Source organism: Polyodon spathula, chromosome 8, assembly GCF_017654505.1.
Source record: "Polyodon spathula isolate WHYD16114869_AA chromosome 8, ASM1765450v1, whole genome shotgun sequence".
Classification (NCBI taxonomy): Eukaryota; Metazoa; Chordata; class Actinopteri; order Acipenseriformes; family Polyodontidae; genus Polyodon; species Polyodon spathula.
The window spans coordinates 13,997,062-14,013,143 of record NC_054541.1 but is presented as its reverse complement, the minus strand read 5'-3'; the positions used below and the strand labels follow the sequence as shown (position 1 = coordinate 14,013,143).

General features: G+C 43.7%; 1 protein-coding gene across 3 annotated transcripts in view; it reads left to right on the top strand.

Moving 5' to 3' along the window:
• Positions 1-16,082, top strand: part of LOC121319483 (RIPOR family member 3-like) — a 39,253-nt gene that overhangs the window by 18,251 nt on the left and 4,920 nt on the right. The window contains exons 2-20 of one of the 3 annotated variants that reach the window (XM_041256937.1): positions 2,240-2,366; positions 4,764-4,916; positions 5,100-5,178; positions 5,458-5,481; positions 5,599-5,652; positions 5,767-5,916; positions 6,247-6,310; positions 6,711-6,754; positions 7,275-7,400; positions 7,584-7,729; positions 8,843-8,972; positions 9,424-9,954; positions 10,208-10,335; positions 10,941-11,091; positions 11,359-11,491; positions 11,933-12,094; positions 12,785-13,123; positions 13,866-14,068; positions 14,283-14,366. In XM_041256937.1, coding sequence (XP_041112871.1) covers positions 2,266-2,366; positions 4,764-4,916; positions 5,100-5,178; positions 5,458-5,481; positions 5,599-5,652; positions 5,767-5,916; positions 6,247-6,310; positions 6,711-6,754; positions 7,275-7,400; positions 7,584-7,729; positions 8,843-8,972; positions 9,424-9,954; positions 10,208-10,335; positions 10,941-11,091; positions 11,359-11,491; positions 11,933-12,094; positions 12,785-13,123; positions 13,866-14,068; positions 14,283-14,366 — 2,802 coding nt within the window. In that variant the 5' untranslated portion in view covers positions 2,240-2,265. The remainder of the gene's footprint in view (positions 1-2,239; positions 2,367-4,763; positions 4,917-5,099; positions 5,179-5,457; positions 5,482-5,598; positions 5,653-5,766; positions 5,917-6,246; positions 6,311-6,710; positions 6,755-7,274; positions 7,401-7,583; positions 7,730-8,842; positions 8,973-9,423; positions 9,955-10,207; positions 10,336-10,940; positions 11,092-11,358; positions 11,492-11,932; positions 12,095-12,784; positions 13,124-13,865; positions 14,069-14,282; positions 14,367-16,082) is intronic. The other 2 variants (XM_041256939.1, XM_041256938.1) reach the window with 2 other exon arrangements.

Genomic DNA, 16,082 nt, shown 5'->3' with positions numbered 1-16,082 from the left:
TTGTTCATAGTTTTCAATGCTTGTTGCAGTTCTCATTGTTCATAGTTTTCAATGCATGTTGCAGTTCTCATTGTTCATAGTTTTCAATGCATGTTGCAGTTCTCATTGTTCATAGTTTTCAATGCATGTTGCAGTTCTCATTGTTCATAGTTTTCAATGCATGTTGCAGTTCTCATTGTTCATAGTTTTCAATGCATGTTGCAGTTCTCATTGTTTATAGTTTTCAATGCTTGTTGCAGTTCTCATTGTTCATAGTTTTCAATGCATGTTGCAGTTCTCCGTGTTCATAGTTTTCAATGCTTGTTGCTGTTCTCATTGTTTAGAGTTTTCAATGCATGTTGCAGTTCTCCTTGTTTAGAGTTTTCAATGCGTGTTGCAGTTCTCCTTGTTTAGTTTTCAATGCTTGTTGCTGTTCTCATTGTTCATAGTTTTCAATGCTTTTTGCAGTTCTCCTTGTTTAGAGTTTTCAATGCGTGTTGCAGTTCTCCTTGTTTAGAGTTTTCAATGCATGTTGCAGTTCTCATTGTTCATAGTTTTCAATGCTTGTTGCAGTTCTCCTTGTTTAGAGTTTTCAATGCTTGTTGCAGTTCTCCTTGTTCATAGTTTTCAATGCATGTTGCAGTTCTCCTTGTTCATAGTTTTCAATGCTTGTTGCTGTTCTCATTGTTCATAGTTTTCAATGCTTGTTGCAGTTCTCCTTGTTTAGAGTTTTCAATGCTTGTTGTAGTTCTCATTGTTCATAGTTTTCAATGCTTGTTGCAGTTCTCCTTGTTTAGAGTTTTCAATGCTTGTTGCTGTTCTCATTGTTCATAGTTTTCAATGCTTTTTGCAGTTCTCCTTGTTTAGAGTTTTCAATGCTTTTTGCAGTTCTCATTGTCTAGAGTTTTCAATGCTTGTTGCAGTTCTCCTTGTTTAGAGTTTTCAATGCTTGTTGCTGTTTTCAGTGTTTTGAGATTTCAATGCATGTTGCTGTTTTCATGTTTTCCTTTCTCATGGCAACTGAAGCTTTCAATTCCAATCCTGTACTGATAACTACATTAATTGCTATTTATTTACTAAGACTTGAAAAATAGTCTTCTGATCGAAATCAATTATACCTGACAACACTCAAAACAAGACAACACAATTGTTGGATCAGTCAATGAAAGCATCTTAGTATTTCACCTGCAGTATACCTTGCCTTTCTTCATAATTACTTAATTTTCCATTGCAGATAGTAACCATTCAACCACTCAGAATGATAGACGAATGTATGAGACCTTTAACATACAAAGTGGAAGCTTATAGTGCAAGAAAGAACGAAAAAGCAAGCTGGATTTCAAAGTGTTTTATTACGTGACATCCTGCTCACATTTCTAATGGCATTTAAGATAAAGATGAATGGTCGTTGCGGATTATGCAAAGGTTCATGGTGACACTGCTGATGATTTCATTGGCTCCAGATTGTTTAACTGAGGGTAAATATTTACCACACTGGGAGGCTGTTTGGAATATCAGAGCAGTTTAATGACCAGAGTCTCTCCATCCTCGTCCATCGTGCCAGATCATTTCAAGTGTCATGTTTAAATCACAGCTCGAAAAAGCAAACCGGAGAGAGGGGGGCGGGGCTACCACGTGACTCCGTGAACACTTGGGCCGTTTGGGACTCGGCTTGTAAATAAATCCAATTTTAAAGAAAAAAAAAACTTCCTGGGAGCATCAAAAAACAAAACAAAACGAGACAAATCAACGTTGAACGTAATAACTAAGTCCTTTAGTGTAACAGTTACAATACTGAACACATCCAGTAATGCTTTCTGCAGGCAACCGTGACGTGCATCCCTGCGGGAGTCCGTGCTACTGGTCCTGGGATTCCAATCAGCTTCCAAACCCAGCTCGCACCTCATCCCCGAGGAGTCTGTATTCCCCCCAGCTACAAACAACGAGTACAAAAACACAGCTGTGACAGCAAGGGGCAAAATACTAAGGTTTGGTGTAAACACAGGAAGTGGTTGCAGCGGAATATTCTCCCGGCTCAGGCAAATACCTATAAAAAGTCTAGACAGGGCTCGGATGTTTAAATTCACTTTTTTTATTTATTTATTTTTTTTTACATTTTTAGTGTGTTTTCTTATTACCCCACAACTCATAACTCATTTAAAAAGAAGAACCCCCCCCTGACCGCCTGCAGCGCTTCTCTCCATACGCCTTTATTTAAAACGTACCTGCAGTCTTTTCATTGTTGTGCTGTGTGTTTCAGCGGCGGAGTACGAATACCTGTCTGGGATGTCAGTGACGCTGCGCTTCGTCTCGCCAGTAGAGGGCGTTGCAGTCAGCAGGAGTCGCTCGTTCGCTGGTTTCAGCGCGATGCACCGCAGGAGAGCGCAGTGAGTATGCACAGCACACTTGCACCAAGCAGGTAGACACACGGGGGAGAGCCAATCAAAACATTTAGCACCTGTGCTATGACGACATCCCATCTTTTCAGCTTTCTAGACACGCAATAATATATATATATATATATATATATATATATATATATATATATATATATATATATATATGTATAGGTATATATGCGCGTGTGAATTTTAATGTAAGAGGGTTAATAATTTTAACACAGGTGTTTAACTCCTTTGATAACGCTGCGGTGGTTTTGGGAAAGACGTCCTGCTATGACTGGAAGTGTAATTGAATAGCGGACGAAGGAAATAACGCTGGCAGCAAATCAAGGTTTGATATTCAAGGAACATCTGTAATGAGAACCCAAACGCGCAGGCTGAACTATTTCCACCATGTTGATCGGAGAGCTGATATTAAAAATGTTCTGTTGTGAGGTGTAGTGATCTTTAACAAGTCAACATAGATTTAAAATATGCCACCTCCAAAATCCTGTAGACTATAATTGTATTATTAAAAAACAAAGGTCGGATAGTCTATACTGTGTGGATGTTTTAGGAAATGTTTTAACCCTTTCAGATTGAGGTTAGTTACAGTCATTTCATCCACATGTGGTAGTTATGAGGGAATATACTGGAATGGAAAAGGACCTGCAGAGCAGAGAGAGAGTGACTGTCACAATGTGTCCAAACCACACAGGGCTGAGTCGGCAGAGGACTGTCATTTTAGATCCGCTTTTCAGTGAGGTCCAGGGTTAGGGTTAGGGTTTTTGGACGCCCCTGTGTTAGTCTCTCTTCTCTCTGCAGATTCTACGCTGTGAGCAGCAGTTCAGTGAGGTCCAGGGTTAGGGTTAGGGTTTCTGAATGTCCCTGTGTTAGTCTCTCTTCTCTCTGCAGATTCTACGCTGTGAGCAGCAGTTCAGTGAGGTCCAGGGTTAGGGTTAGGGTTTCTGAATGTCCCTGTGTTAGTCTCTCTTCTCTCTGCAGATTCTACGCTGTGAGCAGCAGTTCAGTGAGGTCCAGGGTTAGGGTTAGGGTTTCTGAATGCCCCTGTGTTAGTCTCTCTTCTCTCTGCAGATTCTACGCTGTGAGCAGCAATTCAGTGAGGTCCAGGGTTAGGGTTTTTGGACGCCCCTGTGTTAGTCTCTCTTCTCTCTGCAGATTCTACGCTGTGAGCAGCAGTTCAGTGAGGTCCAGGGTTAGGGTTAGGGTTTCTGGATGCCCCTGTGTTAGTCTCTCTTCTCTCTGCAGATTCTACGCTGTGAGCAGCAATTCAGTGAGGTCCAGGGTTAGGGTTTTTGGACGCCCCTGTGTTAGTCTCTCTTCTCTCTGCAGATTCTACGCTGTGAGCAGCAGTTCAGTGAGGTCCAGGGTTAGGGTTAGGGTTTCTGGATGCCCCTGTGTTAGTCTCTCTTCTCTCTGCAGATTCTACGCTGTGAGCAGCAGTTCAGTGAGGTCCAGGGTTAGGGTTAGGGTTTCTGGATGTCCCTGTGTTAGTCTCTCTTCTCTCTGCAGATTCTACGCTGTGAGCAGCAGTTCAGTGAGGTCCAGGGTTAGGGTTTTTGGACGCCCCTGTGTTAGTCTCTCTTCTCTCTGCAGATTCTACGCTGTGAGCAGCAGTTCAGTGAGGTCCAGGGTTAGGGTTAGGGTTTCTGGATGCCCCTGTGTTAGTCTCTCTTCTCTCTGCAGATTCTACGCTGTGAGCAGCAGTTCAGTGAGGTCCAGGGTTAGGGTTTTTGGATGCCCCTGTGTTAGTCTCTCTTCTCTCTGCAGATTCTACGCTGTGAGCAGCAGTTCAGTGAGGTCCAGGGTTAGGGTTAGGGTTTCTGGACGCCCCTGTGTTAGTCTCTCTTCTCTCTGCAGATTCTACGCTGTGAGCAGCAATTCAGTGAGGTCCAGGGTTAGGGTTTTTGGACGCCCCTGTGTTAGTCTCTCTTCTCTCTGCAGATTCTACGCTGTGAGCAGCAGTTCAGTGAGGTCCAGGGTTAGGGTTAGGGTTTCTGGACGCCCCTGTGTTAGTCTCTCTTCTCTCTGCAGATTCTACGCTGTGAGCAGCAGTTCAGTGAGGTCCAGGGTTAGGGTTTTTGGACGCCCCTGTGTTAGTCTCTCTTCTCTCTGCAGATTCTACGCTGTGAGCCGCAGTTCAGTGAGGTCCAGGGTTAGGGTTAGGGTTTCTGGACGCCCCTGTGTTAGTCTCTCTTCTCTCTGCAGATTCTACACTGTGAGCAGCAGTTCAGTGAAGTCCAGGGTTAGGGTTTTTGGACGCCCCTGTGTTAGTCTCTCTTCTCTCTGCAGATTCTACGCTGTGAGCAGCAGTTCAGTGAGGTCCAGGGTTAGGGTTAGGGTTTCTGGATGCCCCTGTGTTAGTCTCTCTTCTCTCTGCAGATTCTACGCTGTGAGCAGCAGTTCATTAAGGTCCAGGGTGCCCTCTGTGAAGTCCATGAGGATGTACCCTGCCTTTAGCAAGGCAGGCAGCAGCCCTGAGCCCCAGCCGCTTCAGGTGGAGAAGATATTCAGAGCTCTGAAGAAAGGCTTGAAGTAAGAGCCCCTCCTTGTTCATAGGGGCAACCTGCTTAACTTTATATTGCCAAGATAAGCCTATCATTCCTGTAGAGAAAGTGTTCTAGTGCTGCTCTGCTCTGCTGTCTGCCACATTGATCTGCCTGTTTGATGAGATGATGTTGGCTAACATGGAGTGGTTGGTTGTCGTGTTTAATCTAGTGAACATCTGGAAGTACAACAGGCAGAGCTGCTCTTCCTGACTGCCCAGCAGAAAGACAGCAAGAGGAACTCAAGACTGGTAAGAAAATAGACAAGGAAGGGATTGGAAGGAAAGGCTGGTGGGAATTTCCATTGTTACAAACTGCAAGGCCTTCGGCCACTGGGAGGATAACACACAGCAATTCTAAGTGATTACCTGCTGAGTACAATATAACACAGCAATTCTAAGTGATTACCTGGTGATACAATATAACACAGCAATTCTAAGTGATTACCAGGTGAGTAGAATGTCATTTTGACTTTTCAGGCAAATTTATAATAAATATAACAGCGTATTTTCTTTTTTTTTTTTTTACAGGCTTTTCTGTATGATTTAGAAAAGGTATGTTGCTTTTTTGTTTTGTTTAATAGAGTTGAATTAATTTGAAAAATATTGAAATTGAAATCCAATATTGTACGGCCTACTTTTAACATCCATCAATTATTCTTCTTGCCGAAGCAAATCCGAATGGTGGAGCGCTACGTGAGGAGACTGGAATTTCAGCTCAGTAAGGTAAGGCATTGATGACTCCCCATTGCGATGCTCCGTGAAGCACAGTGACTGGGCTTTCCCAGTGCGGCTCCTCCTCTGCTGCACGATGCTTGACTGCTGTTTCTGCTCCTCAAGGTGGAGGAACTCTACGAGTCGTACTGCATCCAGTGGCGGCTGTGTGACGGCGCCCGGAACATGATGCATGCTTTCTCCCAGTCGCCCTCCAGCAGAGCTTCCAGGGAGAGCCAGGTGGAGCTCAGCAGAAACCTCAGGGAGTGCATGGAGGTAGATGAGACAGTGGAGCCCTTAAGAGAGGCAAAAATGCCTTTCTGTTGTTTTCAAGGGGGAACTGCGGGTTTTGGTTCATGGTGCTGCTTTTCATTAATAGCATGGTTCCTCTCTCTGTCAGGACATCTTCTCATTAATAGCATGGTTCCTCTGTTTTTGTCAGGACACGTTCTCATTAATAGCATGGTTCCTCTCTCTGTCAGGAGATGTTCTCATTAATAGTATGGTTCCTTTCTCTCTATCAGGACATGTTCTCATTAATAGCATGGTTCCTCTGTCTCTGTCAGGATGTGTTCTCATTAATAGCATGGTTCCTTTCTCTGTCAGGAAATGTGGCTGATGGAAGGAACACTTGAAATACTCTTGGGAGAGCTTCGGATAAGGATGAAAGGTAAGCCCCCCTGAAATTAAAGATGCAACAGTTAATTTTTTTAAAAATTTGAATCAATTAATGATCGCCGATATTAATTTGAATATTGAACATAGTTTTGAGAGGCTGGGCATGACCGGTAATGGCACACTTCACAAGCTCAGGCACAGCTTCTCAAGATAGACTCATGGGCAGGGCGTCTCCCTACACAATATTTTCTTCTGAACAAATATCTTGGTTTTGGCATGCATGTCATTTTTTCCAGAGAGAGTCAAAGCCTCTGAAGTTTATGGATTGATCGGAATTATTTTAGCCAGCAAACACACGTTAGCAGTTGGGGAGGATTCAATGTAAATGAGAATCGCTACACGGCAGGGTAACGGAGCACTCAATGAATCTGTGCTGCTTTGATCTCTTGCAGGGCTGGTTGGCTTTGCACGCCTGTGTCCGGGGGATCAGTATGAGGTATTGATGGGTCCTTCTGCATTCTTACACTGTTCCTATGCACCTGCTCACAGTAAAGTTTAAACTAATGTGTATTATTAACATTGTTGCCATTTGAAGAACGGCTGCACTTTACAGCATTACAAGGTACTGAGAGCAAAACATGAGATGATCAGAGTGTTCATGTTTGAGTCGTTGCTTGAGTCTATTCATTATTTATCTGTGCGTTAAAAAGTTACTATTGCATTGTACTTCAGATTACTGTGGCAATACTGCAGAACAGCTATGATAAGGTGAACCAAGATAAGTACAAAATGACTCCACAGATCAGCATGTTCCAACCTAAATGAAACAGCCAGACTCAGAGAACAATACTCTTAGATCAGGCTCTGCACATGCTTAGCAACCATGTGCAAGCTGGAACAGTGCGATTCTCCCGGTCATTCTGTCCTAGGATTTGAGTGAATGCAAGATAGATTCAGAAATGAGATGTGGTGAAAATGCATTGAAAATCTCTCTCTCTGCGTGGGTTTTCTTGCAGGTTTTCATCAGACTGGGTCGGCAGAGGTGGAAGATAAAGGGGAAGATCCAGAGCGACGACAGACAGACCTGGGACTCTGAGGAGATGGTCTTCCTGCCCCACATTCACGAGAGCTTCGACATAAAGGTAATCCAGCTGAGCTTCAGCACTGCAAACCCACAAGCGTGTCTCTCTCCGAGTCTTTGTTCATGCTTACTCATGTATTAACATGTCAGAATGATAAAGGTAAACTATGACAAGTCTTGAAGTTCAATCTAACACGGATGTGTGCAGGTCGTGCTCCTGGTTCATTATATTTATTTTCCTCAGGTAACGGAGCTGAGAGGTCTGAGTACAGTTCTGGTAGGGGTGGTAACGTGTCAGGGTGCCAATTTCTTCACGGCCAGACCACAGATAATGGTTTTGGACATCACTGAACTGGGAACCATCAAACTGCAGATGGAGGTCTTATGGGAGTGAGTGTGGTTTGTACTGTTGAATAACTGGAGTTTCTTAGTAGGGTCTTAAGCTGAGGGAACACAAAACCACTTTTTCAGAAACAGTGGCTTGAAACCTGGTTCTAGGAGACCTAGTCTGAGGTTGCTGTATCAAACCCCAAGTCTCCCCTGGTGTGCCACGCAGTGGCCTAAAACCTAGTCTCCTGAAACCAAGTATGAAGCACAAAGTGGCTTTGTGTTCCCTCAGTTTTACATGACACAAAGATTCCTCACACTGCATACATTTTAATGAATATAATAGTTATTTTTAATGATCATACTCATACAGATATTAAAGATATTAATAACACTGTGTTCCAATTCATTACAGAATGGAACATTAAACTGAAGTGAGACCCAACATGCTCTGCTATTGCAGCACAGTAACCTTGACTAATCCATTACAGAACGCAACATTAAACTGAACTGAGACCCAACATGCTCTGCTATTGCAGCACAGTAACCTTGACTAATCCTGGCTAGTTACAGAATGGAACGTTTCCCATAATGCAGGCGGCGCCCCACTGAGGTCCATTCCAGAATGAAGGCTGTTCACTGTACACCTCGGTCACAAACACACAGGAAACAAGCGCAGCTGTGCGAGAGAGCATGTGATCACAGCCCCTGCTTCTGTAGTCAAGACGACCAGATGCCACTAAAAAGAAACCTCTGGCACTTCACTGGGAATCTGTAAGCCCAGGTGGATTTGATTGCCGGAATGAATCTCGTCTGTTTTCTACATTTTATTAACATCAGCCACGTCACAAAGTCTCCTATAAGTCATAAATATTGCTTGTGAAATCGGACCAACTGTGAACCCCAGTATAATCCCAATGACCAGGAAAGGAAGACCCCTGACTGCACAGCCCTTGAGCGCTCGTTACAAGCAGCGTCTCTTACTGTTGTTTTTTGTATTGCTTTATTGAGTTTGTGCCTTTAATGTGCTTTCTTCCCATGCTGTTGTGTTTTTATTGCCCATGTGTCATATACTATAGCAAACCTGTACATACAGTTCTTTAGTATGTGGGTCATCCTGAGAGTACACAGTATACACCAGCTTCATTGCTAATTGCCCCCCATTTTGTCCTCTAGCCCCTTTCACACAAGAGAGGTGAACTCACCCAGCAGCCCCTCTGGCAGGCTCCCAGCCCCCAGCAGGAAGGGATCCCTGTACAGCTGGACTCCTCCCAGCACTCCCAGCTTCCGAGAGAGGTATTTCACTGTGAGTACCATCTATAGATCTAGAGCTGTGCTTACCTGAGGCTGGTGTAGCTATGAAGGGACCAACAGGATGCCAGTCAACCCTTTCAACACTGTTACTTTAAATACTTTCAGCCAGCCAGATAGATGGATGGATTGATAGATACTATAGATGGATGGATACTATAGATGGATGGATGGATGGATAGATACTATAGATGGATAAGATGGATGGATGGCTGGATGGATGATGGATGGATAGATGGATGGATAAATACTATAGATAGATGGATGGATAGATATAGATGGATGATGGATAGATGGATGGATAGATACTATAGATAGATGGATGGATAAGTACTATAGATAGATAGATGGCTGGATGGATAGATAGATGGATGGATGGATGGATGGATGGATAGTGCTTTTCTATATTAATAGATGAGGTGCTGATGTTGATGTCTGTTGTTCAGCAGTACCAGGACCCCAACAGCTCCTTCACTCTGCTGCCTCGGGACTCCAGGGCAGTGTCCGTATTGAATTACCTGGCAGAATTACCACTCTCCCCCGTATTCCCCTCAGACAATGAGGGCTGGCAGGGGCCTAGAGACAGCCCTCCCTTCTCTGATGACAGGTCGGACTCGCAGGTGAAGGGGGGGCACCTCTCCTCGGAGATGGGAAGCAGCTACTGGTCTGAAGAGGAAAGCAAATGTGAGAGGTACAGCACGCCGGACATCCTGAGAGAGAACAGGCTGACAGGAGGCCCTCATGCCAATAGCGCCCCGGGGAACCTGCATGGAGGAGACGCTGGCAGGAGGAGGAGTCTCACGACACGACTGACATTTCAAGACAGAGCTCAGTGCGCCGGTCCCCTGAGGAGCACGTCCCGCAGGCTGGCAGAGCTGCTGCACGAGGTCACAGGAGACCTGCAGAACACGGGGAGGCAGGACAGGGAGCTCAAGAGGCTTGGAAAGCAAATCCTGCTCTTTGGAGATATTTTAAAGGTAAGCGCAGTATTCAAATGCTCCCACATCAACGCTGTTACATGTGGTTACCTGTACTCATATCACACCTATCAGTATGTACACATATCACACCTATCAGTATCACACCTATCAATATGTACTCATCACACCTGTCAGTATGTACTCATATCACACCTGTCAGTATCACACCTATCAATATGTACTCATGTCACGCCTGTCCTCCAGTCCTGACTGCTGACTTTGTTACAGTATCAGTGCTCTCTTCCTACAGAATGATCTCTACCTGCACAAAACCTCTTCAGTGGAAATCCTGGCGGTGGAGGAGGAGGTGCTCGGCAGTTTCGATTTCTTATCCACTGATTTCAATGCTGACGAGCTGTCCTGCCTGGGCAGTCTGAGGTATGCTGGTTCTTTCAATTAAAACAAAGCACTGGGCTCCGTTCAACTCATATAAATAGCGTCCATAGAAGTAATATAGGCCCCTTTGTGTATCAAATGAAACATCTAACAGTGCATGATTGTCTCTTTAGGGTGTTGCTTGTAAGGAATGCTCCTATACAGGTCCCATGTGAGCTTGTTTGTATTCAAGCACTGGGGAGTGCTGGATTCTAAGCTCCTATACAGATCCCATGTAATTAGATCAATTTAATAGACCCAGCTTTGTTTGTGCTTTGAAGTTGGACCCCCATTTGAAATGCCCGGTTTGCACGCTGCCTCCCCATTGCATCCCACCTATCGACCGGGAGCACTGAAGAGCTCGGCTTCGTATACTAGCTGGGGACTGCAAACAAGCTTTGTCACGCTTATGAACACCCTTGTTTCTGATAGCGCATGCACCTTTCTGTTTCTTTGTGGATTTGTCCAGCTGTTTTTAGAGCTGGACTGTGACCTTGCTTAGTAAGCGTGCATAGCAATGAGGGGCTGTGATGTACAGTATAGATAAAGAACACTGGACCGCTGATGCACCGGATCAGCAACTAACAAAGCAATCTCGTCTCTTTCAGAGTCGGTTCATTCCAAGAAGGCACCCTTCCAAACCTGGGGACGTTACCACAGGGCACAAGTGTGACAGAGAGAGTCCCGCTAACCACAGGGGACAGCAGCTTAGACCTGTCACTTGTCATTCACCTGTGCATGTGCAAGCTGCTTCTGCAGGTAAGACCTGTGCGGATCGTCCTTACATACTAGGGCTTTATCATTGTGGGAATGCATGTGTTAAAAATGCACTCGTTACCTGGAAAAATACTACTGCTTACATTTTACAACAGCAGAACGGTGCCCTCTGCTGGTTGGTGTTGGTATCGCAGTCCCTCCTCTGCAGTGGTTTCCATGTGTTGTAATGGTTTTCAGCCTTGCATTGTGCACTTGCTTCTATCTACTCCAGGCTATGTTTGGGTTGTTTTCTGTTTCTGCTCCTTCCAGCTCCTGAGCTGCTCAGACTCCTCTGTGGTTCAGAGCGCTCTATTAGAAGAGCTTTCTTTGCAAGCTGACGTCTTAGAGAAAATAAGCAAACTATCACTGGAGAAGTCTGCAAATGAATATTCAGCAAGGGACAGTAAGTAGATGATGTAATAATAATAATCATATGCTAAAGCACAAGTGCTATCTTAAATACTGAAATATATACATTTTGCTTTTATAGAAACCAAAACATATTTAATAACTTTCAGTTATTACATCATATTGTGATGAGGATATGAATACTAGGCTTTAGATTGCTATTTTGTGCACTTTCCTCTGTGTAAAGTAACTACAGTAGTAATGGTGCAAATATCACCATCTAGTGGTGAAATAACACAACTGCAGTATGTTCTGCACAGTAAACACTATAAGAAATGTGCTGAATGCTGGTAGCAGTGACTCATGTTGCAATGCTCTTACATACAAACAGGCTAACGTTTTTGTTTATTGTAACTGTGGGGTTCCAGATCTAACACTGAATTTATTGATTCTGCTTTCTGATTGCTGGGGTTTTGTTGGTTTGTTTTTGTTCCAGTTGTTCCAAAGTGTCAGAGGTTAAAATCACTCCTCTCATTGTGGGACGAATGCACAGAAAGTGAGACAGTGTTCCACTGCTCCACAGAGAAGATACTGAAGCAACTGAGGAAACGATTCATTCATAAAGTGAAAGCGAAGCAGCCGGGCCAAGCAGATACAGGTAGAGTGCAATACAGGGCTGGACGCTGTATTAGAAACAGCCAGAGGATCAAGTAGGGTTAGCACATAATTTAATGAATCTGTTGTGAGCAATTATTGTGAATGCATCTATAACCGTGTTATAAAGGATGCTACGTGATACCATGAATAACATAACTGCGTTATAAAAACATTGCCATGAATAACAGCACTGTGTTAAACATTACCATGAAAAACAGCACTGTGTTATATAAACATTACCAAGAATAACAGCACTGTGTTATATAAACATTACCATGAATAACAGCACTGTGTTATATAAACATTACCATGAATAACAGCACTGTGTTATATAAACATTACCAAGAATAACAGCACTGTGTTATATAAACATTGCCAAGAATAACAGCACTGTGTTATATAAACATTACCATGAATAACAGCACTGTGTTAAACATTACCAAGAATAACAGCACTGTGTTATATAAACATTGCCAAGAATAACAGCACTGTGTTATATAAACATTACCATGAATAACAGCACTGTGTTATATAAGCATTACCATGAATAACAGCACTGTGTTATATAAACATTACTATGAATAACAGCACTGTGTTATGTAAACATTACCATGAATAACAGCACTGTGTTATATAAACATTACCATGACATTGGAAGATTTCCTTGTGTTTTTCTCTTGCTCCACTATAGTGTTCAGAAGGCTTCTGGAGCAGATACTGTCCTGCTGCAGACTGGTCCCTCCCCCCAGCGTGTCTGAGGGAGTGCGATCGGTCCCTCCCCCCAGCGTGTCTGAGGGAGTGCGATCGGTCCCTCCCCCCAGCGTGTCTGAGGGAGTGGGATCGGTCCCTCCCCACAGTGTGTCTGAGGGAGTGGGATTGGTCCCTCCCCCCAGCATATCTGAGGGAGTGCGATCGGTCCCTCCCCCCAGCGTGTTTGAGGGAGTGCTGTCAGTCTTCCAGTTCTTCAACTACCTGCAGAAATGCAGCATCACTGACTTCGGGGAACACCTCACCCAGCTCTCCAAAGAAGGTGCATTCGCTACCCCTTTTCTAATAGGCACTGGAACCCTGATTAGAGGGGCTATAGGCTGCTAGAGGAGCCCTCTGCATGGTCACTGATTAGAGGGGCTAAAAGCTGCTAGTGGAGCCCTCTGCATGGTCACTGATTTGAGGGGCTATAGGCTGCTAGTGGAGCCCTCTGCATGGTCACTGATTAGAGGGGCTATAGGCTGCTAGTGGAGCCCTCTGCATGTTCCCTAAAGTGCTGATTCTTTGACTTGTGTACCGCTAATGATGTCAAGTCTCAGTTTAGACTAACTTCCTATAGATCCTACAATACCTGCCTGCAGTCCAGAGCAGACATGCTGTCATTCACATGATCATTTAAGATGGTACCATTTACCATTTCACAATAAACAGCTGGAAGAAAAGCTGCTAATAACATAAGGGTAAAACCTGGGAGTTATAATAATGGTGCATTTGTAATTTAGAGCATTGTGTTGCATGTGTAATACAGCATCCTTTAACTTCAATATATAAATGACTACATTGAAATACAGTAAAATTAGATCCGGCGAAGCAGTAAAACTGACTTCTGTTGTGACAACCCCACCGACGAGCATGATGCATGTTCTTAATTGCTAACACAGATAGCATGGTGGATATGTCGTGTGTTGTGTGTATGTGTGTGTTTGTGTGTGCGTGTGTCTATATATATATATATATATATATGAAATAAATAAAATGTGTGTGTCTTGTTCTGGTAATCTCAGTGCAGCTCATCGAGGCACTGTCGTGTCCCAAGAGGAGGAGAGCTCTGAAGAGACTGAAGGGGAAGCGCCTGTCACAGCTGCAGCCGCTGCCCCAGACCCTGCAGCTCCTCGCCATGCTGCAGACCGACGAGAACCACAAGGTGTGCAGGGGAGCAGCGGCCTGTTTGTGCAGAGCAGCTGCAGCCAAGAGCTTCAGAGCAAAGGTACTGTACTTCATACAGTGTGTTAGGATCCATAGTTTCATACACACAGAGGAGACATTGTATCTGTTTGCAAACCATTTTAACCCTTTACTGGCTAGGTTATGTTCCCATACCTATTTAATATCTATTTTGTCAATGTCAAATGCATTGGACTCTGGGCAGCACATTGCAAAGTCCTGCATCAAGCTGTCTGTATATTTCACTCGTTTTGTAGGCTATCGTGTATTACACAGCCGCCCTGAGGGACAGTGATGTGCCGTTTCAACAAGCAGCCTGCATGGCTCTCAAGTGTCTTAAAGTAAGACCATTTGTTGTGTGTGTGAGACTTTAAGTGTCAGTCAGATGAGCTAAACAGCTTGCTATCCCTGCCTGCTCAATCTCCATTAATCTCCTGGTGCTTACCTTAACCCTGGCTGATTCATTACTACAAATACAGATACGCGGGTGATATGAAGTGACATTACTACAAATACAGAGGCATCAGGGGGTGATATGAAATGACATTACTACAAACACAGATACGCGGGTGATATGAAATGACATTACTACAAACACAGATACGCGGTTGATATGAAGTGACATTACTACAAACACAGATACGCGGGTGATATGAAATGACATTACTACAAATACAGATACGTGGGTGATATGAAATGACATTACTACAAACACAGATACGCGGGTGATATGAAATGACATTACTACAAACACAGATACGCGGTTGATATGAAGTGACATTACTACAAACACAGATACGCGGGTGATATGAAATGACATTACTACAAATACAGATACGCGGGTGATATGAAATGACATTACTACAAACACAGATACGCGGGTGATATGAAATGACATTACTACAAATACAGAGGCATCAGGGGATGATATGAAATGACATTACTACAAACACAGATACGCGGGTGATATGAAGTGACATTACTACAAATACAGAGGCATCAGGGGGTGATATGAAGTGACATTACTACAAACACAGATATCAGGGGGTGATATGAAATGACATTACTACAAACACAGATACGCGGGGGATATGAAGTGACATTACTACAAACACAGATACGCGGGTGATATGAAGTGACATTACTACAAACACAGATACGCGGGTGATATGAAATGACATTACTACAAACACAGATACGCGGGTGATATGAAGTGACATTACTACAAATACAGAGGCATCAGGGGGTGATATGAAGTGACATTACTACAAACACAGAGGCATCAGGGGATGATATGAAATGACATTACTACAAATACAGATACGCGGGTGATATGAAGTGACATTACTACAAATACAGAGGCACGGGGGTGATATGAAATGACATTACTACAAACACAGATACGCGGATGATATGAAGTGACATTACTACAAATACAGATACGCGGGTGATATGAAATGACATTACTACAAACACAGATACGCGGGTGATATGAAGTGACATTACTACAAATACAGAGGCATCAGGGGGTGATATGAAATGACATTACTACAAACACAGATACGCGGGGGATATGAAGTGACATTACTACAAACACAGATACGCGGGTGATATGAAATGACATTACTACAAACACAGATACGCGGGTGATATGAAGTGACATTACTACAAATACAGAGGCATCAGGGGGTGATATGAAGTGACATTACTACAAATACAGATACGCGGGTGATATGAAGTGACATTACTACAAATACAGATACGCGGGTGATATGAAGTGACATTACTACAAATACAGATACGCGGGGGTGATATGAAGTGACATTACTACAAACACAGATACGCGGATGATATGAAGTGACATTACTACAAACACAGATACGCGGGTGATATGAAGTGACATTACTACAAACACAGATACGCGGGTGATATGAAATGACATTACTACAAACACAGATACGCGGATGATATGAAGTGACATTACTACAAACACAGATACGCGGGTGATATGAAGTGACATTACTACAAATACAGATACGCGGGTGATATGAAGTGAC